This window comes from Camelus ferus, chromosome 16 (assembly GCF_009834535.1).
Source record: "Camelus ferus isolate YT-003-E chromosome 16, BCGSAC_Cfer_1.0, whole genome shotgun sequence".
Lineage (NCBI taxonomy): Eukaryota > Metazoa > Chordata > Mammalia > Artiodactyla > Camelidae > Camelus > Camelus ferus.
Genome location: NC_045711.1, coordinates 11,409,051 through 11,436,641, shown reverse-complemented (window position 1 = coordinate 11,436,641; position 27,591 = coordinate 11,409,051). Strand labels below are relative to the sequence as shown.

General features: G+C 54.1%; 4 protein-coding genes across 13 annotated transcripts; 3 read left to right on the top strand and 1 right to left on the bottom strand.

The window, feature by feature from the left end:
- Positions 1-20: 20 nt before the first annotated feature.
- On the top strand, positions 21-8,383 carry ARRB2 (arrestin beta 2). The gene is made up of 15 exons (XM_032498575.1): positions 21-145; positions 3,138-3,168; positions 3,806-3,866; positions 3,979-4,023; positions 4,253-4,449; positions 4,670-4,729; positions 5,046-5,113; positions 5,218-5,353; positions 5,565-5,649; positions 5,923-5,995; positions 6,269-6,406; positions 7,116-7,199; positions 7,294-7,373; positions 7,485-7,539; positions 7,832-8,383. The coding sequence occupies exons 1-15, from the start codon at positions 123-125 to the stop codon at positions 7,923-7,925; spliced, it is 1,230 nt and encodes a 409-aa protein (XP_032354466.1). The 5' UTR covers positions 21-122; the 3' UTR covers positions 7,926-8,383.
- A 7,476-nt stretch (positions 8,384-15,859) lies between these two features.
- Positions 15,860-17,449, top strand: MED11 (mediator complex subunit 11). The gene is made up of 3 exons (XM_006180395.3): positions 15,860-16,016; positions 16,219-16,349; positions 16,953-17,449. Exons 1-3 carry the CDS (start codon positions 15,932-15,934, stop codon positions 17,088-17,090), a joined length of 354 nt encoding a protein of 117 aa, XP_006180457.1. The 5' UTR covers positions 15,860-15,931; the 3' UTR covers positions 17,091-17,449.
- Positions 17,450-17,759: 310 nt separating this feature from the next.
- On the bottom strand, positions 17,760-21,448 carry CXCL16 (C-X-C motif chemokine ligand 16). Its single transcript, XM_014555600.2, has 5 exons — positions 21,020-21,448; positions 20,536-20,674; positions 20,176-20,258; positions 18,581-19,009; positions 17,760-18,056 (listed from the first exon to the last, which is right to left on the bottom strand). The coding sequence occupies exons 1-5, from the start codon at positions 21,087-21,089 to the stop codon at positions 18,010-18,012; spliced, it is 768 nt and encodes a 255-aa protein (XP_014411086.2). The 5' UTR covers positions 21,090-21,448; the 3' UTR covers positions 17,760-18,009.
- LOC102521798 (zinc finger MYND domain-containing protein 15) lies at positions 21,405-27,288 on the top strand. Of its 10 annotated transcripts, XM_032498571.1 has the most exons (13): positions 21,468-22,793; positions 23,202-23,436; positions 23,522-23,677; positions 23,939-24,099; positions 24,612-24,764; positions 25,083-25,163; positions 25,309-25,425; positions 25,543-25,631; positions 25,719-25,817; positions 25,935-26,088; positions 26,172-26,230; positions 26,501-26,661; positions 27,002-27,288. In XM_032498571.1, the coding sequence occupies exons 1-13, from the start codon at positions 22,229-22,231 to the stop codon at positions 27,171-27,173; spliced, it is 2,202 nt and encodes a 733-aa protein (XP_032354462.1). In that variant the 5' UTR covers positions 21,468-22,228; the 3' UTR covers positions 27,174-27,288. The 10 variants fall into 10 exon arrangements, with proteins under 10 accessions (XP_032354458.1, XP_032354457.1, XP_032354462.1 ...); XM_032498567.1 differs by having other exon boundaries at positions 21,405-21,525; positions 22,194-22,793; positions 25,309-25,817; XM_032498566.1 differs by having other exon boundaries at positions 21,467-21,606; positions 22,194-22,793; positions 25,309-25,817.
- Positions 27,289-27,591: the final 303 nt, after the last annotated feature.

The following is a 27,591-nucleotide window of genomic DNA, read 5'->3' as shown; positions in this document are numbered from 1 at the left end:
GGGGGAGTGGAGAAAGAACAGGGGCGCGCGTGCGCAGTGGCGCGGGGAGGAGCAGGGACCTAGCAGCGGGCTAGGAGGCTGCGAGCCAGCCGTGAACCAGGCGGGTGGCGGGCGCGCGCACCATGGGGGAGAAACCCGGGACCAGGTAAGGGAGGTGGGGCCACGCGGCGGGACGTGGGCGGCGGCTCCGGGCGGGTGCCGGGACAGTCCCCAGACAAGGACACCGGGGAGAGAAGCCGGGGGCCAGACACCTGGGTCCCTAGGGGGCAGCCATCCGGGGCCGCACGCCTGGGTCCTCCGGGATAATGAAGGGAACGCATGCTACGGCCCCTGCAGAACGGGAGGGCTGAAGAGAATCAGGAAACCTGCCTATGGGTTCTCCCAGGCATGTGGGGGCCGGACGACTGGGTTCTTTGGTGCAGGCTGCGATGCAGGGGCGGAGGAAGGAGGAGCAGGTGGCCGGCCCCGAGGGGTCGGCTATGGCCAGGCTGGATGCTAGGAGGGGGATCCCCACTGGACTTGTGCCGAGCCACTGGAAAGCCTCCTGTCCAATACCCTACAGGCAGTTGGGCTGCCCCAACCTGTCCCAAGGGCCAGGTGGCTCCGCTTCGAAACTTCTGCCTTCCCCTGGGTTGCTAGGAGCAACAGCTTCATCTTGGGGTAGCAGAATGCGTGGCTACCTTCCCCGATTCTGGGCCTTACCCTTCTTCCAGGGAGTGAGGGGAGGCAGTATCCGCCCTGGGCGCACCATCCACTCCCCGGATGTTTTCTCTGTAATCGAGGCTCCTTCCTTCCACTGACACCCCGAGTTCTCTTTTTTGGTCTCTAGCAAAATCCACTTCCTGTTGTGACCCAACACCCCTAAGGGGGAAGGGGGTGAATGCCTGAGTCCGTGGGGAGCAGGAGCAAAAGAGGAAAAAGACTGGGGCTATGGGATCAGGAATGGGGGCCCTGTTCTGAGCTGTCACTTGTTCTGCAAAACATTATCATATCAGCCCCACTACTCCCTACCCATAGAGTAGGAGAACATAGGTTTCTGAGTGCCAAGTCGGCTGATATTGGAGAGGTGATCAGAGGGAGGATTAGTGTCCTGGATTAGGGGTTAAACACAGAGAAAGGGGAAGTTGCTGACTTGAAGGAGGCCCTAGATTTCCGTTATGTGGTTCAGGGAGGGGGATGGATGTACCAAAGGGGTACTGCTGACTTGGCACAATTCCTCCCACCCCCATCAAATTCTGGGCCACAGGAACTGGAGAGAATAGCAGGAAGTGTGAGGGGGGCATCTGCTTTTGCTGTCCCCCACGCTGGGCTCTTCTGCGATCACCCCAACACTCCGCCTCCTTGGCCAACCTCAGTATACACCTGCTGCTCTTGCCTAACCAGCAGGAGGTTGGCTGGGTTAAGATCCAAAGGACAGGTGCTCTGCAGCTGCTTCAAAGCAATTACCCTAAAGCCACACTCCCAGTTGTCCAATGGATTGTGGCTGTTCCAACCTTCTGCCAGGACGCCTAATTGGAAGAAGCACTGGGACAAGGAGGAAAACCAGAAGCCAAGGGGAGGGAAAGCTGGATGGTGCCATAGCAATCAGCCCCTGAGCTGGGACAAGAGACGGGGGGCTTATCCCAGCTGCCCCATACCAGTATCTGCTCTCCTTTATTGGATGGCGATACTTGGGGGCCTCCATACCCTTTGCCTTACAGTCTTTGGATAGCTTGGCCCTCTGGAAGGGCCATGTGAAGTTGATATAGCGGAAACTAAGGGGTGGAATTGGAGGAGGGTTGGGCCAGTTGGTGGGCTTTCAATTTCTACTACCTGGGGACGCTTCCCAGCACCACTGCTGAAGCAGAGTGGATTGGGAGGAATAAGGTGGTCCAGCAAAGAACAGGCCCACAAGTGGCCAGGGCATCAGGGTTGCCAGACACTTCCTTACCCTCCCAGCAATGGGTGGAGTCCAGGCTTAGATTGTTTCAGCAACTGGAAAGCGGATCCCCTTCACTCCAACAAACATAAGGCCAATTGCAGAGGCAGGAGAGTATAGTAGTTTAGTGATGAAGAGCATGGACTCGGAGCCAGACTGCTTCTGTCTGTACGCAGTTCCACCATGTCCACTCTCTGTGACCTTAGACAAAATACTTGACCTCACCTGTGCTATGGCCAGGCTGGATGCTAGGAGGGGGATCCCCACTGGACTTGTGCCAAGCCACTGGAAAGTTTCCTCATCTGTAAAACAGGAATATTATTATTAGGACCTCCATCAGTGGGTTGCTAAGAGTACTAAATGAGATAACACACATGAAATGCTTGCAACAGTGCTGGGCATGGACCGTTCATCCAATAAATGTTAGCCAGCATCGTCATCTTCATCTTACAGCTGGCGTAGTGCTGGGGACGCCTACATCAGTAAGGCCTCTGATACTCAGTCTATCTAGTGAGACAGATGATACATACAGCTGCCCTTACAGGCTATCCCACCCCAGGGAAAGCATAAACAAGGTGTGACAGGAATCCCAAAAACAGGAGTGACTGGGAGTCTGGGCTGGATCTGCTTTCTAAAAGAGGTGATATCTGAGCTGGGCCTTGAAAGACAAATAAGCTTTTAAGCTGCTGAGATCAGAGATGGGGACAGTTGGAGGTTAATGGAGAGTGGGGTCGCACTTAGGTAGTGCCCATAATAGAAACCATTTTAGAGGCGAAGCCCAGAGCCATTGCTCTTCCAAGTACTCCAGCTCTTGTTGGAGGTGGAGAAGAGATGCAAGAGGGTTAGGTCTTACACAGACACTACTGCAACCTCCTCATTCAGGTCCCCCTGGGGGAGGTCCTCTGGGAAGAGGCTAAGTGGTTCCTCTGGCAACCAGTGGCCACTACCATGGAAGGAGGGGAAGACTGAGGGTGGAGCAAGGGGGTTGCCATGGCAACCGGCTTTGAGGGCCTGCCATGCTGGGAATTATTAAGGACCTGGGGTTACCTTTCCTTCTGGGCAGGAGCAGGACGGGATAGGGCTGGGTAAAGGCCTGAAGCCTCCAGGCAAGAATCTCGGGTGAGCTCTGCTTCTCAGGCTGGGAAGGGACAAGGTCCTGGCACCAGGGTCCCTGCTGAGTCTGAGGGAGGCAGTGGGGTTTCCCTTTCTGTTTTGTTAGGGTCTTCAAGAAGTCGAGTCCTAACTGCAAGGTGAGTCTCCCACAGTGCTCCTCCTCCCAACCCTCCCTGGGCCCTCACCAGGCTCAGCCTGCCCCTAGTCGATCCCCAACCCCAGGCTCCCCACTTCCTGTGACAGCTAAGAGCTGACTTCCTTCCCTCCTGAAGCCCTATGCCGCAAAAGCCTGAGCCAGCCACAGGGCTGGGTGGGGACAGGCTTGGGTCCCTAAGCAAGACCAGGGGGGAGGGGCCCGAAGCCCATGCTTAGAGCCCTCTTAGGAGCCAACCCATGTGCCTGGGGCCAGAAGAGTTCACAAGCCCCCAGGATATGGCTTCTTTATCCGAGATCCTTGGAGTCACAGGTGAATCTCTCTACTGGCTGCCCAGGGTGAGGTCCTCCTAGACACACACACACACACACACACACACACACTGGTGAGCAAAAGTGTGAATAGGTATTAGGGGGGCAGTTAAAAAGCCTCAAGGTTGGGCAGCCTGGGAAACACCCCCCCACCACACACTCAAACCCTACTGGGAGGAAAGCAGGAGAAACTCCTTCCAGATACCCCAGCCTGGGAAGACCAGGGCAGGGCAGCCACTTTGGAGGGCTCTGATGCCCTGCCACCCTCCTACCACCCAGTCTTCCCTGTGACCCCTTCTACATCCTCAGCTCACTGTGTACCTGGGCAAGCGAGACTTTGTAGATCACCTGGATAAAGTGGATCCCGTAGGTAAGTGTGCCCAGAAAGTGGCATCATGTCCCCCAAGATGGGCAGAAGTTCCTGGGCACAGGAGTGGAGGAGAGGCCCTAATGGGAACTGAGTTCACGTGTCCCCTTCCCAGATGGCGTGGTGCTCGTGGACCCTGACTACTTGAAGGACCGCAAAGGTACTAGCCCGGAGTCCAGGCACCCAAGGGGAGGGAGGGAGGTGGGGAGATGAAACGAGCTGACCCTGAGGGGGACCCCAGAGAGATAGAGGGCTGAGGCAGAAGCCAGGAGTGGGATTCAGGCAGGTCTTGTGCTGCTGAGGGAGGTGCAGCTGCTGCTAGGACCCTAGGACCTGGGGGTCAGGGAAGGGGGCACTCCTGACCGCCCCACCTTGCCCTCCCTCACCAGTGTTCGTGACCCTCACCTGCGCCTTCCGCTATGGCCGCGAAGACCTGGACGTGCTGGGCTTGTCCTTCCGCAAAGACTTGTTCATCGCCACCTACCAGGCCTTCCCCCCAGTGCCCAACCCGCCCCGGCCCCCCACCCGCCTGCAGGACCGGCTGCTGAGGAAGCTAGGCCAGCACGCCCACCCCTTTTTCTTCACTGTAAGGACACCCCCACCTGCTGCAGAGCAAGGGGCCTGGGGCTGTTGGGGGGTGAGGCGCCCAGTACAGGCAGATCTGGAAGAAACAGTGAGGAGGGACCCCAGACCCCCCTCCCTTCAGGGTCCCCCAAAGTCCTTCTCCAGCCTTTAAAGTTGAGACTGGGAGGAAGATCTGGGGAACTTTCTGGAAGAACTGAAGCCTCTCCTTCCCTCTGCCACAGATACCCCAGAACCTGCCCTGCTCCGTCACCCTGCAGCCGGGCCCAGAGGACACAGGGAAGGTACAGGAGGAACGGGGTCCAGCAGGAGCCTGGGCCGCCCCCCAAGAGTGGGGTGGGCTGTTGAGGTGAAGTCAAGGTGGGACTAAGGGTAGGGAAAAGTCCCCAGGGTAGTGGAGGGGGGGCGTCTCAGCTGGCCACTGCCCATGTGACGCTGCCAGGCCCTAGGCCTCAGGGAGGAGGAAGCCCCAGGCCCTGTGCTCCTCAGCCCAGGATGGGGCAAGAGTCCCTGCCCTAGATGAGGGCAGCAGGCAGGAAGGGAGCGGCGGGGGTGGGGGGGCGCCTTGTGTAAGATGTGACCTTTCCTCCCCCTCCCAAGGCCTGCGGGGTAGACTTCGAGATTCGAGCCTTCTGTGCCAAATCCCTCGAAGAGAAAAGCCACAAAAGGTGAAGGAACCAACCTCCCACTGGGCTTGACCATTCCCTCCCAGCTACCAGGATGTCTGGGTGTCTGAGGACCAACCCCTCCCACCCCTCATCCCCGCCCCCAGGAACTCTGTGCGGCTGGTGATCCGAAAGGTGCAGTTTGCCCCCGAGAAGCCCGGCCCCCAGCCTTCAGCTGAAACCACACGCCACTTCCTCATGTCTGACCGGTCCCTGCACCTTGAGGCGTCCCTGGACAAGGAGGTGGGGAGGTGACGCAGGTGCTGCAGTGCAGGCCAGACCATGGCGGGAGGGGGAAGCCACACATCAGGGTGGCAGTTTTCTTAATGGAGGCCACTTTAGCTGGGTGTGGGCTCGGGGTTAGAGGGGGGAAGCCCAGTGATGGGGGGGAGCATGCTCATAATGGGGTCAGTGGAAACAGACCCAATTAACTGGACCTCCCTCCCTTCAAAAGCTATATTACCATGGGGAGCCCCTCAATGTCAACGTCCACGTCACCAACAACTCCACCAAGACCGTCAAGAAGATCAAAGTCTCTGGTAGGAGGTGGGGGTTGGAAAGGGCTCTTAGGGGAGGGAGTTGCTGCCAACGTGGCTTCAGGCATCCCCTCAGCCCAAGGACATACTCCAAGGCAGGAGACCCACAGGGCTCAGAGAATTCAGGACGAGATGGGGGGGGGTTACTGCTAAGGGGCGGGCAGGTGTCATCAGAGGGGTAGAGGCAGTGATGGGCTGGAGCCTGGGGCCCTGCCTGGCGGTCTGGAGTTGGGTGGAGTGGGTGTCAGAGCTGCTCAGCCTCACCCCGCCCCGCAGTGAGACAGTATGCTGACATCTGCCTCTTCAGCACGGCCCAGTACAAGTGTCCTGTGGCTCAGATCGAACAAGAGTGAGTACCATAACAGCCCTGGGTCCCCATCTCCAGGGAGAAGGGTAGGCCTGGGGTGCGGGGATGTGAGGCGGGGCAGAATCCTTCCCGAACTGTCTCCACTTACAAGGGCATTCCCTCCAGTCTGAGCTGCTCATTTTCTTGAGTCGGTCGAGCCAAAACCTACCCCCTGGGCCCCAAGCCCAAAGAGAGAAGGGGTTCATGATGGGGGAGCTGCCCCCTCACCCCGCCTGGCCCCTCCAAGGGTCTCGTTCTCTTGTCCCCACTTCCCAGTGACCAGGTGTCACCCAGCTCCACGTTCTGTAAGGTGTACACCATCACCCCCCTGCTCAGCGACAACCGGGAGAAGCGAGGCCTCGCCCTGGATGGGAAGCTCAAGCACGAGGACACCAACCTGGCTTCCAGCACCATGTGAGGGGGGTCAGGGTGGGGGGCCTGCAGCGCAGGAGACAGACACTCATTCTGGGCCAGCAACGTGCCAGGCTCAGTCCCAGGGACCGGTGCGCTCTCGGTAAACAGAACAGACCCCCAGGATCCCATACATTCTTGGAGAGGGAGGCCAGAAGAATCAGAAATGGCAAAATACAGAGCTTGTGTGGTGACCAGTGTTGATGAGAAAAGGCAGAGAAGGGAGATGGGGGTGGGGGTGGGGGGGTGTTAACTTTAAAGAAGGTGGCCAGAGGTGAATTCTGAGTAAGGACCCAAAGGAAGCAGGCGACGTGGCTACGCAGGGTGGGAGGGCCCCTGGCAGAGGGCACTAGCAGCACGAAGACACAGAGGCAGGCCGGCCCCCGTGTCTTGGTCCCCGTCAGGGGCCACCGAGCCCCTGCTGGCCTGCACGAACCCCTGGGAGGGCTGGGTTCCACCCCCGCTGGCGTTGCATGCACAACCACACATGGCGAGCCTGGAGAGGGGTAGGAAGTGAGGTCAGAGGATGGACGAATGGAGAGCAAGACAGTTCAGGGCTGTGGGGTCAGAAGAACTAGGGCTTTTAGGACGCACTGGGGTACTTTACATGATAGCAAGTTTAGAGTCCTGCTCCAAATCCTGATGTGAGCCCCCAGGGTAGGCTGGGGTGCAGGGCAAAGGGCTCTGGTCCGACTCCGCCCCCTACCTGCAGTGTGAAAGAAGGTGCGAACAAGGAGGTGCTGGGAATCCTGGTGTCCTACAGGGTCAAGGTGAAGCTGGTGGTGTCTCGAGGCGGGTGAGTGGCTGTGGGGAGAGGGCGCCAAGGGTGGGGGGCCCGATGGTTTCCTCTGGCTTTTCATTGTCTCTTCGTATTGTCTCTCCCTCCCCAGGGATGTCTCCGTGGAGCTGCCTTTTGTCCTTATGCACCCCAAGCCCCATGACCACATCACCCTCCCCAGGCCCCAGTCAGGTGAGCTGGCCACCCGCCCAAGCCCCCAAAGGAAGGGCCTACAGGAGGGCCAGTGGAGAAAAAAGCTGGTCCTTTCAGCGCCCACCCACTCACCCGCTCTCCTCCCCTCAGCTGCTCCTGAAACAGATGCCCCTGTGGACACCAACCTCATTGAATTTGATACCAAGTAAGAGGCTTGTCCCCTGCCTTCCTGCTTTGACTCTCTGGACAAAGATTCTTGTAACATTCAGGTCTACCCCACTACCTCTTATTTTTCTCTCTTTGAGGGAGGGATGGTTGAAGAGATGACTTAGCCCTGTGAGCTGAGCTGCCTATTATACCCCGCCTCCCACCCTTGGTCCCTTCTTGCAAATACCTCCAGTCCTGCTGCTGCTTCAACAGCCCCGTCTCTGGGAGGGCCGTGGGAGACAGTGAAGAGGGTCTGGAGCCCCCCTCACCCCCTCTTCCCCACCACCCAGCTACGCCACAGATGACGACATCGTGTTTGAGGACTTCGCCCGGCTTCGGCTGAAGGGGATGAAGGATGAGGACTACGACGACCAGTTCTGCTAAGAAGGGGCTGGATGAAGGGAGTGGTGGTGCTGGGAGAGGTACGGGCAGGACCGTTATCCCCACTGCCACAGGGGGAATCCCAGCCTCTCTTCCTGCCCCGCCCAGCCAGCAGCTTCCTCAACCGGCCCCTCCCCTGCCTCCTGCCCCCACCCCCGACCAGATACGCACTGGACCCATCTCTTGTGGAACGTGGGCATTAATTTTTTGACTACAGCTGTGCTTCCCCGACCCCCCAGCGGGTGGCAAGCTGTGTTCATACTGAAATTTTTTGGATGGGGACGCCTTAGAGGAGGGCTAGGAGGGAAGGGGGAGAAAGCATTCCTACAGTCAACCTCATACCAACACCCCCTTCCTGTCACTGCCTCTGCCTTCCATTCCTTCAAGATGAGACCCTTTGGGGGGCAAGGCCACTTCTTTGTTTCTGAGCATAAAGAAGAAAATAAACCTTTTAATAGGCATGAGCACGTGTGTTTTCTGCATAGCGTTTAGGGAGTACATCGTGTGTTCCTTCAGGACTCTGGCAGCTGTGGGTGAGGGCCAGTCTCTTCTCTACACCTGCAGGGCACCTGGCCCACATGCTGTCTGTCAATAAACATTTACTGAATGGCTTAGCTGAACCTGTGTTCCAAGGTAAACACGGAAACTTGATTTGATCAGTCCAAACTCAAAGGTACAGCTGGGTAAAGCCACAGAGTAAACGTGTTCATTTACAGAGGGAATAGTAACTCACTCCCCTGCAGACTAGATGCTCTTGGGAGCTGGGCAGGCAGGCCCGCCCCTGTCGGGGCTGCCACGCATGGCTGCACGGTGACCTGCTGTGACCCAGTGTGTCCGTCCCCACTGCTCCTCAGGGTTGCTCGAGCTGTCCCTTCCTGGGGCTCAGTGGGACCACAGCAGCAGGCAGAAGCCACATGACAGACATCTCAGGGGAGCCTCATACTTACATTTTTAGCACAGAAGCCAAGGCTCTGGGCAGCCAAAGGGAGTCACACTGCTGTGGACAAGTCCAAGAAGCTACATCCTGCTGCTGCTCCTCTGACGTTCATCAGGGACTCCCAGAGGCTTGGCTGAAGTCCCAGGCTGGGCTGGAGGGAGTCAGCAATACTCCCCTGACGTTCCTCACCTCCACCACCCACTCCCGCTTCTGCAGCCCAACCTTTCTCCTTTTTCTCTTAAGGCTCATTCATTCATGCCATGAGCTATCTTGGCTTAGATCCCTATTATGTGCCAGGCATCCTGGCGGGATGGCAGTGATCAAAACGAACATGAAAACATTACAAAACCTGTGCCCCAAAGGAGAACTGCAGGAGCTAGCGAGTCCTGACCTAGGCCGTGGCTGGAGGGAGATTTCCTGGAGGCAGGGACCTTTGAGCAGAGAGAGAACTGGAAGACGAGGAGGAATTCCAGGGTCTCGGCAGCAGTAACACCACGTGTGACGGCAGGAAGGAACAGCGTATTTCAGAGGGACTGGGACAGAGACAGCCCGGGACAAAGTACTTCCAGATGGGGCTGGTGAGGGAAATGGGGCAGCTCACACAGGCCTTTAATCCACGACAGGGCTCAAGACATCTAGTTACATCATTATTTACCAACAGGCTTGCAGTGCTGCCAAAACGCCAATGACCTTGCTTACTTCCCCAGGGCAGCCGCCCACCCTGCAGACCCTGGTCCTCCTCAGGGGAGGAGGACTCCCTCTGACTCCCATGAGCCTGCTCCTTGACCTCTGAGCTCTTGGCCTGCGGATCTCCAACTTTTTCAGATGAATTAGAATCCTCTGGGACACACAATAAAGACAGAGTCCCAGGCTCTACGTCCCCGATTCCCATTCAGCCCGTCCCGGGAAAAATCCACGAATCCATATTTTTGAGTTAGCATACGTTTTGAGAAACAATGCCTTGTTTCTTTCAGCTTTTCATGTTTTTAAGAAAGTAAAACACACACATGGTTCAAAAAAAATCCAAACAGTACAGAGTGAACAGAAGGCTCCTTCCTGTCCCTGATCTCCAGGCTCCCATTTCTCATTCCTAAAGGCGATCACTATCACCAGGTGCTTGACTCTTCCTCCAAAGACATTCTTCAGTCAGTCACACACACAGGAACACACTTCCCGCTTATTTTAAATACAGATGGTAGCATCCTATGAACACTCTTCTACACCTTGCTTTTTCCCCTTAACGCAGCTGGGAGAACACTCCTTTATCAATACAGACAGATCTACCTCATTCTTTTAAAGAGCTAGACAGCTTTCCGTTGCCTAGATGTCCTTTATTTTTTCCAATTTTCTATCGATGGACATAAAGGATGTCCACTCTCGCTAATTCAGACAGTATTACAATAATTATCCTTGAGGATATGTCTTTTTTGCACATGCAAAGTGCATAAGGACAAATTCTTAAAAGCAGAATCGGCGGCTCATAAAGGGTGAGTGTCTTTTTCATCACTGCCAATCACGCAGGTGACTTAATCACGCACGTTTTAATTTGCTTCTCTTTGACTATGAGTGAGGATGAAGCCAATTTATTGGGTTTGATGTTTTTCTTAATGGACTGTAAGAACTCTTTATATAGTAAAGGAATTAGCCCTTTGTCATATGTTTTGAAAATATTTTTCCCAGTTTGTCTTCTAGATTTGTTCCTAGCTTTTTTTTTCCCCTTAAAATTCACATAACACAAAGTTAACCATTTTAAAGTGTACAATCTGGTGACATCTAGTCCCTGCACAATGCTGTGCCACCATCACTTCTGGTTTCAAAGTATTTTGCTTCTGGTATTTCTAATAATTCATAATCTTTAAATTAAAATTTTTAATCCGTAGTCAATTATAATCACTTTTTTTTAATAGCTTCTTGGTTTTTTGTCACAAAGCTCTTAGCCCTTGTGTTTTCTCACAATTTGACACTGCATTCTCTTTCCAGACTAAACTTCAGGATCATTATATCCAACCCGTATCTCCTCGGCACCCTCAACCAGCCCTCCTATCACAATACTGGCTCTCAAACCCCACCCTTGGCTCTGTCCAACCGCCACCCCGCCCTTCTCAGCTTCCCCACAGGGCTGCTGAGGACTGCCAGAGGAAAGTCACATAACCATCTTCACTCGTTCATTTAACAAGTTTTTTTTTTTTTAAACACATCCTAGGTGCCCACACAGTGCTAGGCGCTGGGGATGGATCTGGGCCACTACAAACCTATGGTCTTTAACCTCATCTCAGCTGGGCCCTCGATACCCCATAAACTCTGGTCCCTCTCCAAGTGCCTGGTCGCTTCCTTCTCCTGGTCCCATCCTACTCACTAATTTTCCAAACCTTCCTCACGTTCAGGATGCTTCTCCCATTTTCCAGAGATGAGGCTGCGAGGGATGAATGATTTCAATTCCCACCTCCTACCGACAAGCACTGACATCGACACCGTTTCTCCTACACGGCCCAGGCTAGGATGCCTCCTCTGGTTCCAAGCTAATCCCTACACCTGTGCTCAGATCGCTCCCCTCCCACCCTCTCTGAGACCTTCATTCATCGAACCACCCCCGAGTCTTCAAACTCTGCCTCGCTCTGCTGGTTCTTCCTCCATGGTAAATAAACCCACACAAGTCTCTTCCATTAAAGGAAGAAGAGAGAAAGGGAGGGAGGGAAGAAGAGAGGGAGGGAGGGAAGAAGAGATAAAGGAAAGAAGCAAAAGAGAAAACACTCCTCCACACTCAGGGCTCTTTCACAGTAAAGTATGCCTCCATTTCTTCTCCCACTTTCTGTGTTTTTATTTTCAAAGTTATAGATGCACATTTTTTAAGGAGTCAGGCAGGACTACATGGCCTATTACAATAAAAAGTAAACCCCTTTCCTCTCCAATTTCCTTCTCCTTAAGGCAACTGCTTCACCTCCTCCGGATGTTTCTTTGGGTATTTACCTCCATGTCTCTAACAAGCTTATTTCTGCTACTTCTTGATCTTTGTTTAAAGCATCATCTTCCCGCCATGGAAGGTGAAGCCTGAGCTCCCTTTCGCCCCCCAACCCCTACTGTGGGACATTCTCCATCCTGTCCCCACGTCCCACGCTCCCAAGAGAATTCCATCAATCAAGGTTAAGTCAGCGCTCAGCACTTATCGCAAACGTTATCCATGGCTGCGTCACGTGGTATATTACGATTATCTTTCTCTTCCTGCACAACTGTTTTCCCTGAACAACTGTCATTTTAAAATTTTGCTTATTCTCCAAATTTATCACTAATTCCGCCCTATACTCTCCTCCAAAAGTCTATACATCCTCTTGCTTCATTCAGAAGAAAACAGATGTTATCTCTTCCACCTCCTTGAAGAAATCTCTCCAGGAGCCTTCTAACTTGGGTCCAACTCTAATAACCTCCTAAGAAAGGTACTGGGAAGAGAAATTTGAGACCTTGTACATATCAAGATGCCCTCATTCTTTCTTTGTTATTAATGGTTGTTGTGAGAGTCCAGATATCCTCTAAAATCCCTTCTGCTACAGTGCTGAAACAAGAACAGGCCGCCTGGGTCAGGACTGGACTTCCCAGAACCCAAGAGCTGGGGAAGACCACGTGACTGAGTTCTCTTCAAAAGCACGTGAGTAGAAATTACATGGGCCACTCCCTGGCCAGACCTCTGAGACTGGGGTGCCTCCTGTCTACATTCTGCCTTCCTGCCAGCTGCAACCCAGGGAGGGCAGCAACCCAGTTCTGACACTGCAGACAGCAATGCCCCCAAGCAGTGTTTCTCAAAGTTTACTGGGCATGCAGATCACCGGAGATCTTTAAACACAGTAAAGTAGGTCTGTGGTGGGGCCTGAGATTCTGCATTTCTTTTTTTTTTTTTAATTGAAGCACAGTCACTCTACAGTGTATCCATTTTGGTGCACAGCATAATGTTTCAGTCATACACATACACACACATATATTCCTTTTCATATTCTTTTTCATTATAGGTTATTACAAGATATTGAATATAGTTCCTCACACTATACAGAAGAAACTTGTTGTTCACCTATTTTATATATAGTAGTTAATATTTGCAAACCTCGAACTTCCAATTTACCCCTTTCTGCCTCCTTTCCCTCACCCCGTAACCATAAGTTTGTTTACTGTGAGTCTGTTTCTATTTTGTAGGTAAGTTCGTTAGTGTCTTCATTTTTCTATTTTTTAAGATTCCACATATGAGTGATAGCATATGGTATTTTTCTTTCTCTTTCTGGCTTACTTCACTTAGAATGACAATCTCCAGATCCATCCATGTTGCTGCAAATGGCATTATCTTATTCTTTTTATGGTTGAGTAGTATTCCATTGTATAAACACACCACAGTTTCTTTATCCAGTCATCTGTCGATGGACATTTACATTGTTTCCATGTCTTGGCTATTGTATATAACGCTGCTATGAACACTGGGGTGCAGGTATGAGGTTCTGCATTTCTAATAAGCATCTAGGTGATGCCAATGCTGCTGGCCTGCAGACTGTACTTCTGAGCATCAGACCCTAAAGGATGGCAGAGCCGCACTGCTGGCCTTGGTCTCTGTGTGATTTGTGGAGCACATGGAACTGTTTTCTGAGGAAAAAAAAAAAAAAGTTCTATTTTGTTGAGTCACAGCATTTTCAACCTTCACCCTAGCACAGCCGGAGTTGAGAATTCCAGATTGGAGATCACTTTCCCCTAAAATGTTGCAGGCCCTGCTCCACCATCTTCTCTGTGGAGTGTTCCTGTTCAGAGGCCCAGCGCCCTTCTGATTGCTGATCCATAGCATGTGGTCTGTTTTCTCTCTGGAAGCTTCTGCAAGACCTTTTTCTTTGAGCCTAGTGTTCTGACAGTTCATGACGTGCCTTGATGCGGGACACTGAATGAGCTCTTTTCTTCTGGAAGTGCAAGTCCTTCCTTCCCCTTTGTTTTCTCTGTTCTCTTCTTACAGAATTTAACCCCCCTGGGCTGATTCTCTAATTTTCTTACCTTTTCCTTCTTCTACGCCATCTTTTTTCTTTTGCTTTACTTGCTGGGAGAGTGCCTCAATTTCTCTTCCCACCCTTTTGCCTAGTTCTCATTCCTACCCTCATGGTTTTATTTCTCAAGTGTGTTTCCTTGAGTTCAGTCCTTTATTTTGGCATCTCTTACCCAAGAGCATCAATAGGTTCTTTTTTTTTCCCCTTAAGTTTTACTCTACATTATCTAAGGGGTGTGTGTGTGGATTTTTTCTTTCCCTGTTTATTTTGCTCTCTGCCTTTCATCTTAGAAAATTTCTTCAAATATCTAGAAATCCTTTCTCTTCTGTCTGCTCATATTTAAGGATGAGGTACTAAGAAGTTGACTAGAAGATCTACGGACACAGCTGGGACTTAACAACTGTGTATTTCACTATGGGGTGACCTGGCTAGCTGCTTTGTTGAAGAACCCCTGGTCTTTTCTCTGAAGAGTCAAATTTCCTAGATAAGAGTCTTCCAGTCTCTGACCTGCCTGCCAGAGTTCTAGAAACCACCACTCAGTAAAATCAACTTTCACTTAATCTCTGTTCTCAGTACAATCACGCCCAGGTGCCCTCCATGCCAAAGATTCTGTTTTCCATCTCCAACAACAACAACAACGATGACCTCAGTAATCTGATGAGTTGGGGGTGAGAATCTGCTAAGATCTATGGAGTAAATGAGGCGACTGCCGAGGGGACGGGGGTGGTGTCTAACTGCTTCAAATAATCTTCCTAATTCTAATATCACCTACAGCCGAGTTGTACTGGGATGCCACTGATTTCAGGGTAAATCAAGTTGCTTCTAAGCTTTCTTCACTGCCGGCTTAGTTACCACTTCACTGCTAAATCAGTTACCACGTACCCTTCTGTCTTCCAGTTTCTATTTAGAGTTTTGCTATTAACTCCTCTCTTTCTCCTTGACCCCTTTATAAAATCTCCTTGTTATTTGATTAGGATTTGGGAAAGGGGTGAAATTAAACTCTAGATCCCTCAAGTGTAACTGAAAGTCTGCTCGTTTGCTAACGCTGTGCAAACTGGCTTCATTCTCAATCTTTCATAAACTGTCAAGATTGATCCTTCCTAAAAGGTAAAGCTGGTCAGAACACACTTCTTGAAAATCCTACAAAGGCTCCCAAATGCCTTCAAAATAAAGTCCAAATTCCTTAGCTTGCAAGCCTCTTCCTGGTCTGGCCACGCACAACTATCCACCGCCACACTCCACACTCTCTCCAGCCAACGAACCCCTGGCTGGACTTTCAATATGCCAGCCCCCGTCACGGCACCACGAGCTTGTCTGCGTCTCTCCCGTTTCCACACTAACCTCTCATCCACCTGGTTAACCCTTAAGATTCAGTTCAAGCAGCATTTCCTCCCACAATGCTTTCTCCGTGTTCCTAGAGATACACCCTGGGTGTATCTCTAACAAAACATCTATTCCATCGTCACGTGAGAGTGCACCTCCTTCACCTTTGTATCCACATAATAGGCAATCAATAAGCTCTGAAAGGAGCTGGCTTCTAAGCGTCTGTTTCAGCTGGGTTCCTGTCGAGGGGAAGCGCTAGGGCGAACAGTGTTAACACTCATCAAATCAAGCTTTCCCCAGGCCCCGATAGGTGGCGGAGTGGGATAAGCAAACAGAGGGTCCATGGCTGTCCATGGCTGTCCAGGCTGAAACACCCCGGGGCTCCAGCCATCATCAACTAGCACCCAGCAGACGCTCAATAAATTATCGTAGAACGAATTAAATATAGACTACAAGACGGTCGTGAAGACAGCTCTGAACGGCCTCAGCCTAGGGAGTATTTCCGTACTGCCTCTTACCCCAGGTGGTCACGCGGTGCTTGGCGCAGACCTGGCCACGCGCAGGAGACTCTGGGAGTTGTAGTTTACCAGGAGAGCAGGGCTAGGCGAGGCCGCGCTGAGCATCCTGGGAAGTGTAGTGTTAGCCCATAGGCGCCTTCTGCGCGGGCGCAAACCGTCAGCCGCTTCCGGGCACCTTCCCGTCTCATTTCGCAAAAGGAGAAAATCCCGCGGATTGCCAGGGTGACAATGGCTACCTACAGCCTGGCGAACGAGCGACTACGCGCCTTGGAAGACATCGAGCGGGAAATCGGAGCCATTCTTCAGAATGCAGGTTCAGGATACTACTGGAGAGGGTGCGGGAGCGAGAGCGAGAGCAAGACCGACCGCGTGCACATGCGCCGACCGGAGACTGGGATCCGGGTTGGGAGGGATCCTAAGTGCACGCAGTGTGTGCAGGATTGGGAGGGGCTGGCCCTGTGGCGGGGCTACACTGGCAGTCACCGGATAGCCCCGCCCTCTCTCCACCCCGGTAGGTACAGTGATCTTGGAACTGTCCAAGGAAAAAACCAACGAGCGGCTCCTAGACCGACAGGCAGCGGCCTTCACCGCGTCGGTGCAGCACGTGGAGGCGGAGCTGTCGGCTCAGATCCGCTATCTCACTCAGGTGTGTGTGTGGTGGGACGTGCTACGCATCCACCTCAGCACTCTGCCTTAACCTTAGCTTTCAGAAGTCCTAGGCAGAGCTTTCACCAGCGGGCTGGATGATCCCTCCCTTCCAGGGCTGGTTTCTTCCCCTAAAAGGAAAGAATTAAAGGCGTCCCTGTGTATGTCACTGAGTCGCATCACATGAGCCACAGGATGGGGAAGTCCTGGGAGAGAACATGTAGACAATACCAAAGCCACAGGACTTGCCCTTAGAAACATGAGCTGACCTCAAGGGTCTGGCGCCCCAGATGACTGTCTCTTGAGAACAGGATTGAAAGGGCCCTGACGTCATTACAGCAGCAATCACCATTTACTAAACTTATACAATGCGCCAGACACCCTGTGTTATACAATCTTACAACAACTCTAGGTAGTAGTTACTGCCCCCACCCCCAACTTCACAGATGAGGTTAACAGAAGTTAAGTGCCGTAGTAGGTAATTCAGCTACCAGGTGGTGTAAGAAATTCAGACTCAAGGGAAACAAGACAGGAGACCTGATGCCTGGTTGGGGAAATGGGAAAGGGAAGGGGTTCTTCATTGATCAATCTAAATGTCCTGTAGGTTGCCACAGGGCAGCCCCATGAGGGTTCCAGCTACTCTTCCAGGAAGGACTGTCAGATGGCCCTGAAGCGCGTGGACTATGCTCGTCTCAAGCTTAGTGAGGTGGCCCGAACCTGTGAACAGATGCTGGAAAACTAGGCCAAGCAGGTGGAATGAGAGCTTGGAGGCAGACTACCACCTGCACCTGGGACAGAACCTGGAGAGCATGGGCTGCCCCCTACAGGCCCTGCTGGTCAGAGGCTAGAGGACAAGGGGCCAAAAGGTGGGAATGGAGAAGCTTAAAGACCAAGCCTGCCCACCGCTGCGCCCAGGCTCCTCCAGCAGGGTTCTCCTGCCGTGCACTTGACCAAGTGCTGAGGGGCTCAGATGGGAGGTGGAGACTCAGACACTCAACCCACTTCCTCATGACTTGGGCCAGTGAAGACACATTCTTCTCCACTGGAAAAGACAAAAGAAGAACTAAGGGTTTTAATAATAAAAAACAATAACACTAAAAACCAGGAGCTCAAACTCTCACTGGGGCATATGTGGGTGATGTAAGGGATTGAGGAAGTAAAACCAGGCTGTATGGCAGCTGCTGATGAGGAAGGGGTGGGAAAGTCCAGGCCCTCACTGTGGGGTCAGGGGAAGAAGCGGGAGAGGGCTGAGGTGGGGGAGGAACAGCTGGTGTGGTGTGAAGAGAGACTTGGGGTGGGGTGGGGTGCGGGGAGGGGCATTGTATGGCCGTCAACAGAGAAGCTGAAGCCAGGAATCATGGTAAAGGGACAAGGGCATGAGACCAATGTCTGCAGAAAGAAGAGTCAATCATTAGAAAAATAAGTTTTAGTAGTTAAAGATACCTACACACAGAATTTGCCCAAGATATCTTATATAAAAAGCAACTATACATTATAGCATAGAAAAAAAATGAACAGAGGGAAGCTCTAAGAGGGCAGTGGCTGGTTATTTGCGTATTACATTTTTAGAGAGTGACTACTATGTACCCGTAATTGTTCCAGTATATTAAATGCATTTGATGATAAATCATAATTGGCTCTCAAGAAGGTTACACTCTTACTCAAGCGTTGGGGTGTCCTGCCACAGGTACATAATGAAGCTGCAAATCTGGAAAAGATCAAGAAATTGAGAGATCAGCTTGAGACCATGGGAAGTTGGGTGAAGGGAGGGCAGGGCTCATACCTTGAACTGGGGAATCATTACAAAATGTTAACTATATGACCAGGTACACAGTAGGTGCTCAGTAAAGATCTGTGAATTGAATGAATGTCTCCTACTTTCCTCCTCAGCTTCATCTTCCACTACCCTGCTCTGGGTTCCAAGCACTGCCTGGCTTTGAAGGCCAAGCACTGGACCCTGAGCCCATGGTGGCTTCTCTCCCTCCCCAGGAGGAACAGCTCGTGTGGTGTGAAGAAAGACTTGGGACAGGGCAGGGGGCGGTTGGGGGGTGGTCAGGTGGCCATCAGACTCCTCCGTAGCCTGTCTGAGTCTTCCCCCTGGCTTATAGTCCATGGTGCAGACAACCTCAATATTTGTCTGCCTGAGAGCTACAGGTGGCGGGTGGTGGGGGGCATGATCCTGGCCAGAGAGGCTCTGGGTCCCTGGAGGAGGCATTCAGAGGCCCAGTTTACCTGGAAAGTGCTGTGGCGAGCGCTCCCGCCTCCTCTTGCACACCACATAAAGGAGGACTCCTGTCAGGACGAAAACGATGGCCAAGAGGGACAGCACCGGCACCATGGCTGACGTCCCAGCTGCAGGGCCCACATTTTCTTCCAGCTTGCTTCCCTGCTTCTGGTTCTCCCTGGCCTCAGGCTTAACCCCCAGACTGTGGCCCACAGAGGACATGGTGGTTTGGTTAGTGAGGATGAGCTTTTGGTCTGAGGACAGCAAGTCTGCTGGAAGGGTGGACGGCTGGGTAGACTGCAGGGTGTCTGGCAGGTACATCTGGGTAGGGGTGCTGGTGTCTGAACGTGCCCTTTCCGTGGGGTCAGGAACCTGGGTGCTGCGGGAAGGTAAATGCCTCTGGCGGGCCATACTGCTGGTGTAAGCAAGTCCACATTCTGAAAAGACAAGAAGGGATGGATCAGGGATATGAGGGGACAAGGTGAAGAAATAACTAGAGGGAAGGGTACTGGGTCAAGGAGAACATCAAGGGAATAGCTAAAGGCCAGGTAAGGGGGCAGGGGCAGAGGGCAGACTTGGGGAGAGGGAGGTGAGAAAATCACAGCATGGAAGCACTGGGGCGAGCATGCATTCTGAACTGAGAAGTCAGGAGAGCTAGACTGGAACCCCAGCTCTGCTACCAAGTAGCTGTGACCTCTCTGGGATTCATTTTCTCCAGCTGTAAAGTAGGAATCATTTTAATACCAAGGTAGTTAGAAAGACTAAGTGAAATCTTGTAGGTCTTCACAGCCGAAAGGCACTATGAGTACCACCAATGCTACAGAAGACAACTTTAGCTGGGACCTGGAAGAACACTTTGTGTCTTCATGGTCGTGTATTTTTTAGGAGAAAAATACAATCAATATATCAAATTTGGGACTTCACAGATGTCCTTGCTTGGGACAAATTGCCATGAAGTTTTTCAAAAGTGTCTATGTACACTTAAGATTTATTTGTTTCATTGTTTGCAAAATTTACCTCAAAAAGAAAAAAGGAACAATAAAAAGAACTCTCCTGATGAAATGTCTGGGGATAAAGTAGTGTCAAACCTGCAGCTTACTTGGAAATGTACCAAAAATATAAAGATCGATGAGGAACAGAGTGATGCCTAGGCAGATAGGTGTGCAATAAAGCAGATATAGTTAAAATGCTATAAACTTGATATTGTAAAATATAAAACACATTTGCTTTATTAGGTATGTATGTAAAATATAAAAATCAAATGTTGTAGAATCTCAGTGGTGGGTATATGGATGTTCACTGTACAAATCTTTCAACTTTTGTGTATGTCTTTGAATTTCCATAATACAATATTGGCAAATAAAAATAGTGCCTTGATTTCAAGCGAAACATTAGGGAAATTACAGCACAGGTGATAGGATGAATTGGCAAAACTCATGAAAGTGGTGGTGAATGATTTCTGGTAAACAGGGACTAAAGTGAAAGTCCATCAGAAAAGGAATGTGAGGTATCACAGGGAAAAGGGCTGAAGCAAAGAAAATTGTAAGGTGGAGGAGGCTCAGCCCTGGAGCCAGAGCCTGGGGATGAGCGGGGAAGCTCTTACCTCTGCGATCAAAGCAGTGCATCAGTTCCTGGACCCACCGGTCACTGCTGCCCCCACACACACTTCCCAAGGGTAGCTGGAACCTGTGAGGAAGAACCTGGTCTCAGTAGCAGTTCCTTCTCCACACACACCACCCACTCCTTTCACAGGTCTTTCCTCATTCCAAAGCTGTGCAGTCACGGTCAAGATTCAGCACTTTCTGCTGGGGCTGGGAAATCCCAGGGAGGTAGGACAGGGAAATCAGGGCAAACCTACCCCCAAGAGGGGGCTAGAGGTCCTCCCAGAAGGAGTTCAAGTTTGACCACAGACGGTCCTCCAGGCACCCAGGGGCGCTGCCCTCCCAGGCTTGGGTGAGATTACCTGACATAGGAATTACAGCGCTGATAGGCTTTCAGGCGCTTTTGCAGTTGTCCCATGTATCGGCCGTTTGGAGGGGAGTGGGAAGAAAATCTTCTATTACAAGGACAACTTCCAACGATGCTGCCCTCGTTGCTATCAGCTGAGAAGGATCAAGGTAGTCAGAGCGGTTTCCCAGGTTTAGGGGACCACACAAGGTGTTATTTGGCCTCCAACCCACAGCTCCACTGCAGCCACTCCCGTAGACCCCAGGGTACCATCCCCGAGCTCAACCTGAACATCACACTTGCAAATACAGTCCAGAATCACACCTGGACTCAGATGTTCCCTGCCCTGTCCCCACCCCCAGACAACTGGCTTTCTCCCGACCCCGGCTGCCTTGGGGACGCAGGCTCCCCATTTATTCAACTCAAATCCGTGGCCCTAGGGCCTCCCATCCCCTTCCCCGGATTCAGGAATCTAGGCACGAGCCGGGCCCCAGACGAACCTTGCGGAGTCAGCCAAGCTATCAGGAGAGTCAGCAACAAGAGGGACCGGGCTTCCCAGACTAACAGCATCACGAGGCCGCCTCTCCCTCTCTGATTCCCAGACGGGCTCCGGAGCCTGACGTCCAGACCTTTTCTCAAGGGCTTTCGCTTCCTTCTCCCGCTGGGCCGGAGACTCCGGGGAGGGGGGGAGGGAGACCACGGCCGTCCGTCAGCGCCAGAGGCCCGGCAGAGGCGGGGCGCGAGGCGGCTGCGCCTCCCTGCCAGGGGTCCCACCGTCTCGAACGGACAGTGCGGTCAGTACTGTCGAAGCCGCGTGATCGCGGGCCTCCGGCGGCCGGGAAACTCCGGGAGGCGGAAGCTCCTCCGTCTGCGCCCCCGCGCCCAGGCCCGAGCCTCGTCGAGGGGGCGGTCAGGAGCGTGGGAAAACGGAGAAGGAAAGCGAAAGACAGTCCCTTGGGCTTATCTAGCTCGGCGCGAGGATGCCAGCTCCCCCCGCCCTCCGCAGGTCAGTTGGCTGGACCTCCTCCCTGAGAGGCTCTCCCTTTCCTCGCCGGGGTCAGTCACACGGCCGGGGCGATCGCTGCAGGCAAGTCCGCGCGCCCCGCTGCGCAGACACTGGCCGGGGCCGCGCGGGACACGCGGGGGCGTGGCCACCCGGGAGCGGGCCGGGGTCTCGGGAGCCTGACGTCACGCCCCACCCCGAGGTATTTACCTTTGAAAGTGGTGGCGGCTACAGGTACCGGAGTAGAGGAGCGGCGGGGAGGGGCTCACCGCCAAGCCGATCCAAGCCCAAGGGATGCCCTGGCTCCTACACCCTTCTCCCACAGCCCACGGGACTCTTCCCTCCTCACCAAACCCTTTCCCATAGGGTTAGCTCTCCTCACCTCCATCCTCAGTTCAAACCCTACCTCTGACGGCTTGAGCCTCAAATTTGCAGCCTCAAATACCATCTCCTTTCTGACGACTCATCCTTAACCCTAATGACCCACTTTCAAGTCTGGCCCCCATTTCATCCCAAACTCCCATCCTCAGCCCTGAAAACTCCTTTCTCACTCCGAACACTCACCCATAGATTCCACCCTGAGGGACCCTCAAACACAGCCCGCCCCCATTTTGTGACCCAGCCCTAAACTCTCACCAGGATCTCTCCCTCACTATTTATCCCTTCCTCAGCCCAGTGTGGGCCCAGGCGCTGTGCCCCTGAGGACATGGAATTTGTGTCTGGATACCGGGATGAGTTCCTTGATTTCACCGCCCTCCTCTTTGGCTGGTACCGCAAGTTTGTGGCAGAGCGTGGGGCTGGGCGGACCAGCCTCGAGGGTCGCTGGCGACAGCTGGAGGCTCAGATCAGAAGGCTGCCCCAGGACCCTGCCCTCTGGGTGCTCCACGTCTTGCCCAACCGTAGTGTGGGCATCAGCCTGGGACGAGGGGCAGAGCCAGGCCCTGGACCTGGCCTGGGAGCTGCTCGGCTCCTGGGAGATGAGCTCCTACTCCACCTGCGAGATCTAAGCCCCTATGTCAGCTTTGTCAGCCTGGAGGAAGGAGAGGAAGGGGAGGAGGAGCGAGAGAATGGAGAGGAGGGTGTGGGCATGGAGAAGGCAGAAACAGAGGATGGGGAGCCAGCCCCCACCAGCAGGGAGTCTCCCCAGGAAGCAAGTCCTGGAGGGGAGCCAGAGGAGGCTGAGCAGGAGGCAGGAGGTGGCGAAGATGGCTGCCGAGAGGACAGGGCAGAGATGGAGCCGGGGCCTGAGAGGAGGAAGGGACGGACAAGTGGTAAGAACCCAGGGCTGGCCCTGCCCTGTGCCCTGCCCAACCCTCCTGCACCCCTCAGAATCCAGCTAGGAGTCACAAGTGGGTGGCCCTCAGGCCAGTCTGGCCTGAAAAGGATTTTTTCATTGATCCACAAGGCTGTTTTTTAATTTGAGCCAACCTTTAAACATTCAAAGAAACAAAAATTTCAGAAGTCTGCAGTTCTACCTTCGCAAGAAGATGTAAAGTTCCGACTGCAGGCCCGCATTTCTACCTGGCAGCAGATGCTGGGCCTGCTTAGCAGCTGTCCCCTTCAGATGAGGCTTGTCCCCTTCACTCAGTTTCCTAGCCTCTTGCAGGCATTTGATTTGATGCCCCTGACCCCGACCATCTTTGCTGCCACCCACCCCCAACTTTTCCCTTCTTCCCCAGAGGCTGCACCCCTGCACCTTTCCTGCCTCCTACTGGTGACAGATAAACATGGCACCATCTTGGGCATTGATCTGCTAATGGATGGAGCCCAGGGGACTGCAGGCAGGGGCTCAGGGACAGAGAACCTGGCTCCCCGGGCCTATGCTCTCCTCTGCCACAGCATGGCCTGCCCCATGGGCTCTGGAGACCCCCGAAAGCCCCGACAGCTTACGGTGGGAGATGCCCAGCTGCATAAGTATGGAAACCTGGTAAAGGGTGGGGAGGCCTGGGGCCTGAAGTCCTGAGCCCCCCAGCCTGATGCTGTCTCCACCCCCACTCAGAGAGCTAGAGAATCTGGTCCCCAGACTGGGAGTGAAATTAGCCAAGACTCCAATGCGGACATGGGGTCCCCAGCCAGGCTTCACTTTTGCCTCCCTTCGGGCTCGAACCTGCCACGTTTGTCACAGACACAGCTTTGAAGTGAAGCTGACACCCTGGTGAGTAGCCTGCAGAGATGCAGTGGGAGGAAGAGCCCAAGTCAGGCAAACAGAGAGACAGCAGGCCGGTGCGGGACCTTGTGGACAGATAGGGTGAAGGACAGGGGAAAAAGATGAAAAAAGAAAACCAAACCAAGCTGTTATAGGCAGAGAGAGAACAAACAGACCAAGTGACGTACAGGCAGCTGTGGGACAGTGGCACAGCAGACAGGGGACCTACAGAGACGGACCCTGGATGTCCACCACCCACTGTGACCCCAGCCCCCAGTGTGGTGCTGTCTTGTACTGTGGAGAGGCTTGTCTCCAGACCGACTGGAAGCGGTGCCCAGATGATGTGAGTCACCAATTTTGGTGCCCAAGGCTTGCAGCCTTCATGGAGCGGGCCGGAGAACTGGCGACTCTGCCTTTTACCTACACCGCAGGTACCATAAGGAAGTCAGGATGGGGAGGGGGGAAGTGGGGCCAGATCCTTGGAACTGGGGCCCCAGGTGCCTGGGAACAGGGTCCTGGGGCTGGAGTCTAGATCCCTGGAATAATGGCTGGGTATTTGGGGCTGGGGGCTAGACCCCTGGGGCTGGAGACAGCATCTCTGGAGCTGAGGACTGAATGTGTAGGCCCCTGAGAGAGCTTAGAGGATTCGGGGGGAGGTATCAAATACTTGCTTCTCCATTCCACCACTAACTGGTGACCTTAAATCACTTTCCTTCTTAGAGACTCAGTTTCCTCATCTGTAAAATGGGCAGACTAACAAATGTTAAAACCCATGGAACTGTTACATGGCTTCTGTGGGCTATACTGTAAACACTCGGAACTGTCAGTTCTCTCCCTGACTGAAACCAGACTCAGACCCAGGGTCCTGGGGAGAGGCTGAGGAGAGCCAAAGTCTGGAATCCTGCCCACCGGGCCCTCAACCGCTCCCCTCATCCTTCTCCAGAGGTGACCAGTGAAACCTTTAACAAGGAGGCCTTCCTGGCCTCGCGGGGCCTCACTCGTGGCTACTGGATGCAGCTCAGCATGCTGATATCAGGCCCTGGCACCCCCAGGCACCCCCGGGGCAGCATGCCATCCCTCAGCCTTCTTCTCCGTGGTACATGGGGCCTCTCTCCAGGCATGGGCCCCTCAGACTAGAGGGAAGGATGGGAAAGCAAAAAGTTGTCCAGTCCTAGATGACCCCTCCACGTAGGCACCAAATCCCACCGCTAGCCCCAGGGCTGTTTCGGGCCTTTCCCTAACCCTCAGAGAAGTCACTCCTACCCACCCCATCCAGGAGCCCCATCGCGAGGCAGCCCCCTAGTCCTCTTGCTGCTGCCCCAGGCCCTCTCACAGGGAACAGAACTCCTTTAAAAGAAGAAGAGGCAGGTGTGGATCTCCCTGACACCAGGCTCGTCTTCTTTCATCCTCTCAGGAGATCCCTACCAGCTTCTCCAGGGGGACGGGCCTGCCCTGATGCCTCCTGTGCCCCCAGATCCACCCAGGGGCCTCTTTGGTGAGCTGGAAGGGCCCTGAGGGAGCTAGGGGTAGGGAAAGGGACTGCAGGGCCAGCAGTCTGGGTGGCTGAGAAGGGGGCTATTAGACTGGAGGGCTTGGGGTCCAGGCCTGGGGCCAGGTCCCCAGTAACCCACTCTTCCCAGGCTCATGGCAGGACTACTACACATGGCGGGGCCTCAGCTTCGACTCCCCCATGGCCGTGCTTCTCACCTACCCACTGACGGTGTACTATGTCATCACCCACCTGGTGCCCCAGTCCTGTAAGCAGAGCCGAGGCCCGGGGAGGAGTGCATGGAGCAGGGGGGACGGGGAGCTGGTAGGGAACAGCAGGTGGCGGGGAGGAGACCATATTCTGAAATGGCTAGCTTGTCACCCAGTCCCTGAGCTGAACATCCAGAACAAACAGTCACTGAAAATCCATGTAGTGGAGGCCGGGAAGGAGTTTGACCTTGTCATGGTGTTTTGGGTAAGTCTCTCCGGGCTTGAAGGTTGGGCCTTTGGGTGTGGAGATGGACGAAGGGTGGGACCCAGATCTGTCCTGTCTGTCCTTCAGGAGCTCCTGGTCTTGCTCCCTCACGTGGCCTTGGAGCTGCAGTTTGTGGGTGACGGCCTGCCCCCCGAGAGTGACCAGCAGCATTTTACCCTGCAGAGGGTAAGGGCTGAGGGGGGCCCTGCTCTTCAGCTCCCTGCCTCCCCTCCCCTGTCTCACCTGTCGCATCCTCCAGTACCCTAACTTCCAGTGGCTTCCCCACCCCACTTAACTCCCCAGGATGGCCCCGAAGTACCTGTCCGCTCTGGTTCTGGGGTATCAGCACGGCTCAACTCTGGGACTAAGGAGAAGGGGGGCCGCAGAGACCTGCACATCAAGGTGTCTGCACGGCCCTACCACCTGCTCCAGGGGCCCAAGCCTGACTTGGTTATTGGTAAGAGCCTGGGGCAGAAGTGTGGGGAGGGTGGGAGAGAGGCCACAGGATCCAGCTGCTCCCTGCTCTCCCTCTGCCCACAGGATATAACTCCGGCTTTGGTCTAAAGGACACTTGGCTGAGCTTGCTGCCCCGGTTACAGGTGGGGGACGGGACAAAGAGGATCTTCTCTCACCCCCTGCCCAGTCCCTCCTCCTTTTCTGAAAGTCTCTTCTTCCCCATTATCTGTTCCACAGACCTGGGTTGAGCCCACGGGTCCTCCTGCCCCTCTCTGTGGCTGCCTCGTGCCTCCCCGGCTCCCGGCCCTCCTGGGTCCTCAGTTTTCAACCGGGGTGGCGATCCTTGTTGCTCGGGATGTCCGTGGGGCTGGGAGCCTATACCGAGAGTGTCTGACGTCCCGCACCCACCCCAGTCCCTCCGAGTGCCGGCCTTCTTCACTGAGAGCAGCGAGTACGGCTGTGTGATGGATGACCAGACCATGGCGGTGGCCACAGGAGGGGGGACCAGCCCTCCACAGCCCAACCCTTTCCGCTCCCCCTTTCGCCTCAGAGCGGCCGACAACTGCATGCCCTGGTAAGGCCTTCTTACTCCCTGGCTGTGCATCCTAAAAGGCCCACCACCTCTACCGTCGTCTCTGCTGCTTGTCTCTGCTGTCCTGGGACCGTCCTGGCCCCAGCCCCGCACTCCTCACCACCCCTCTACAGGGTCTCCACGTCGTCCAAACACCCCTCTTAAGAGCCGGCTCACAAAATTTCTCCGACTCCTGGCCCACCCCTCAAAAGGTCCTGCTGTCCTATGATTGGCCGAGCCCTAGCTCTAGCCCCACCCCCTAGAACTCAGAGCCCACAAGCCCCGCCCCTTGGGAAATCGCGGCCTCTTGGCCCCGCCCCTGACGGCGCCACGCCCCCCTCAGGTACTGCAACGCCTTCATCTTCCACCTGGTCTACAAGCCTCCGCAAGGGGGCGCGGCCCGCCCGGCGCCCGGGCCCGCGCCCCCCGCCCCGACTCCTGCGGCTCCTCCCGCCCCAGCCCGCAGGCGCCGAGGAGAAAAGAAACCGGGGCGGGGGTCCCGCAGGCGGAGCTGAGTCCGGAGAGGTAGCAGGCCGCCCCCTCTCCCAACACGTAACAGGCGAGGCCGAGGGGGAGGATGGTTGGCGGAACACAAAAAGGTAAATAAAATTACTTGTTTGAAACCACTGAGACAAACGGTCTTAATTGGGTCCTTCAACGGGGAGAGGAGAAAAGGATTTAGGGATAACATTTTCCTCCAGCTCTTTTTCAGCTCCTTGACGGCTGCCCCCTCTCTTTCTCGGGATTCCGACCCTCCTTGGTAATCCCACACTTCTTCTAACCTGTAAACTGATTTGTCAGGGACCCGACCGGAGGCAAGGCAAGACCAAGAAACAAAAAGTGGCTTCTCCCTTGGGGGCAGGGGAGGTATCCAGCTTCCTGGGAGCACACAGAAGCCTTGGCTTAGATTCAGTGAAAGAGCTCAGCCACTCA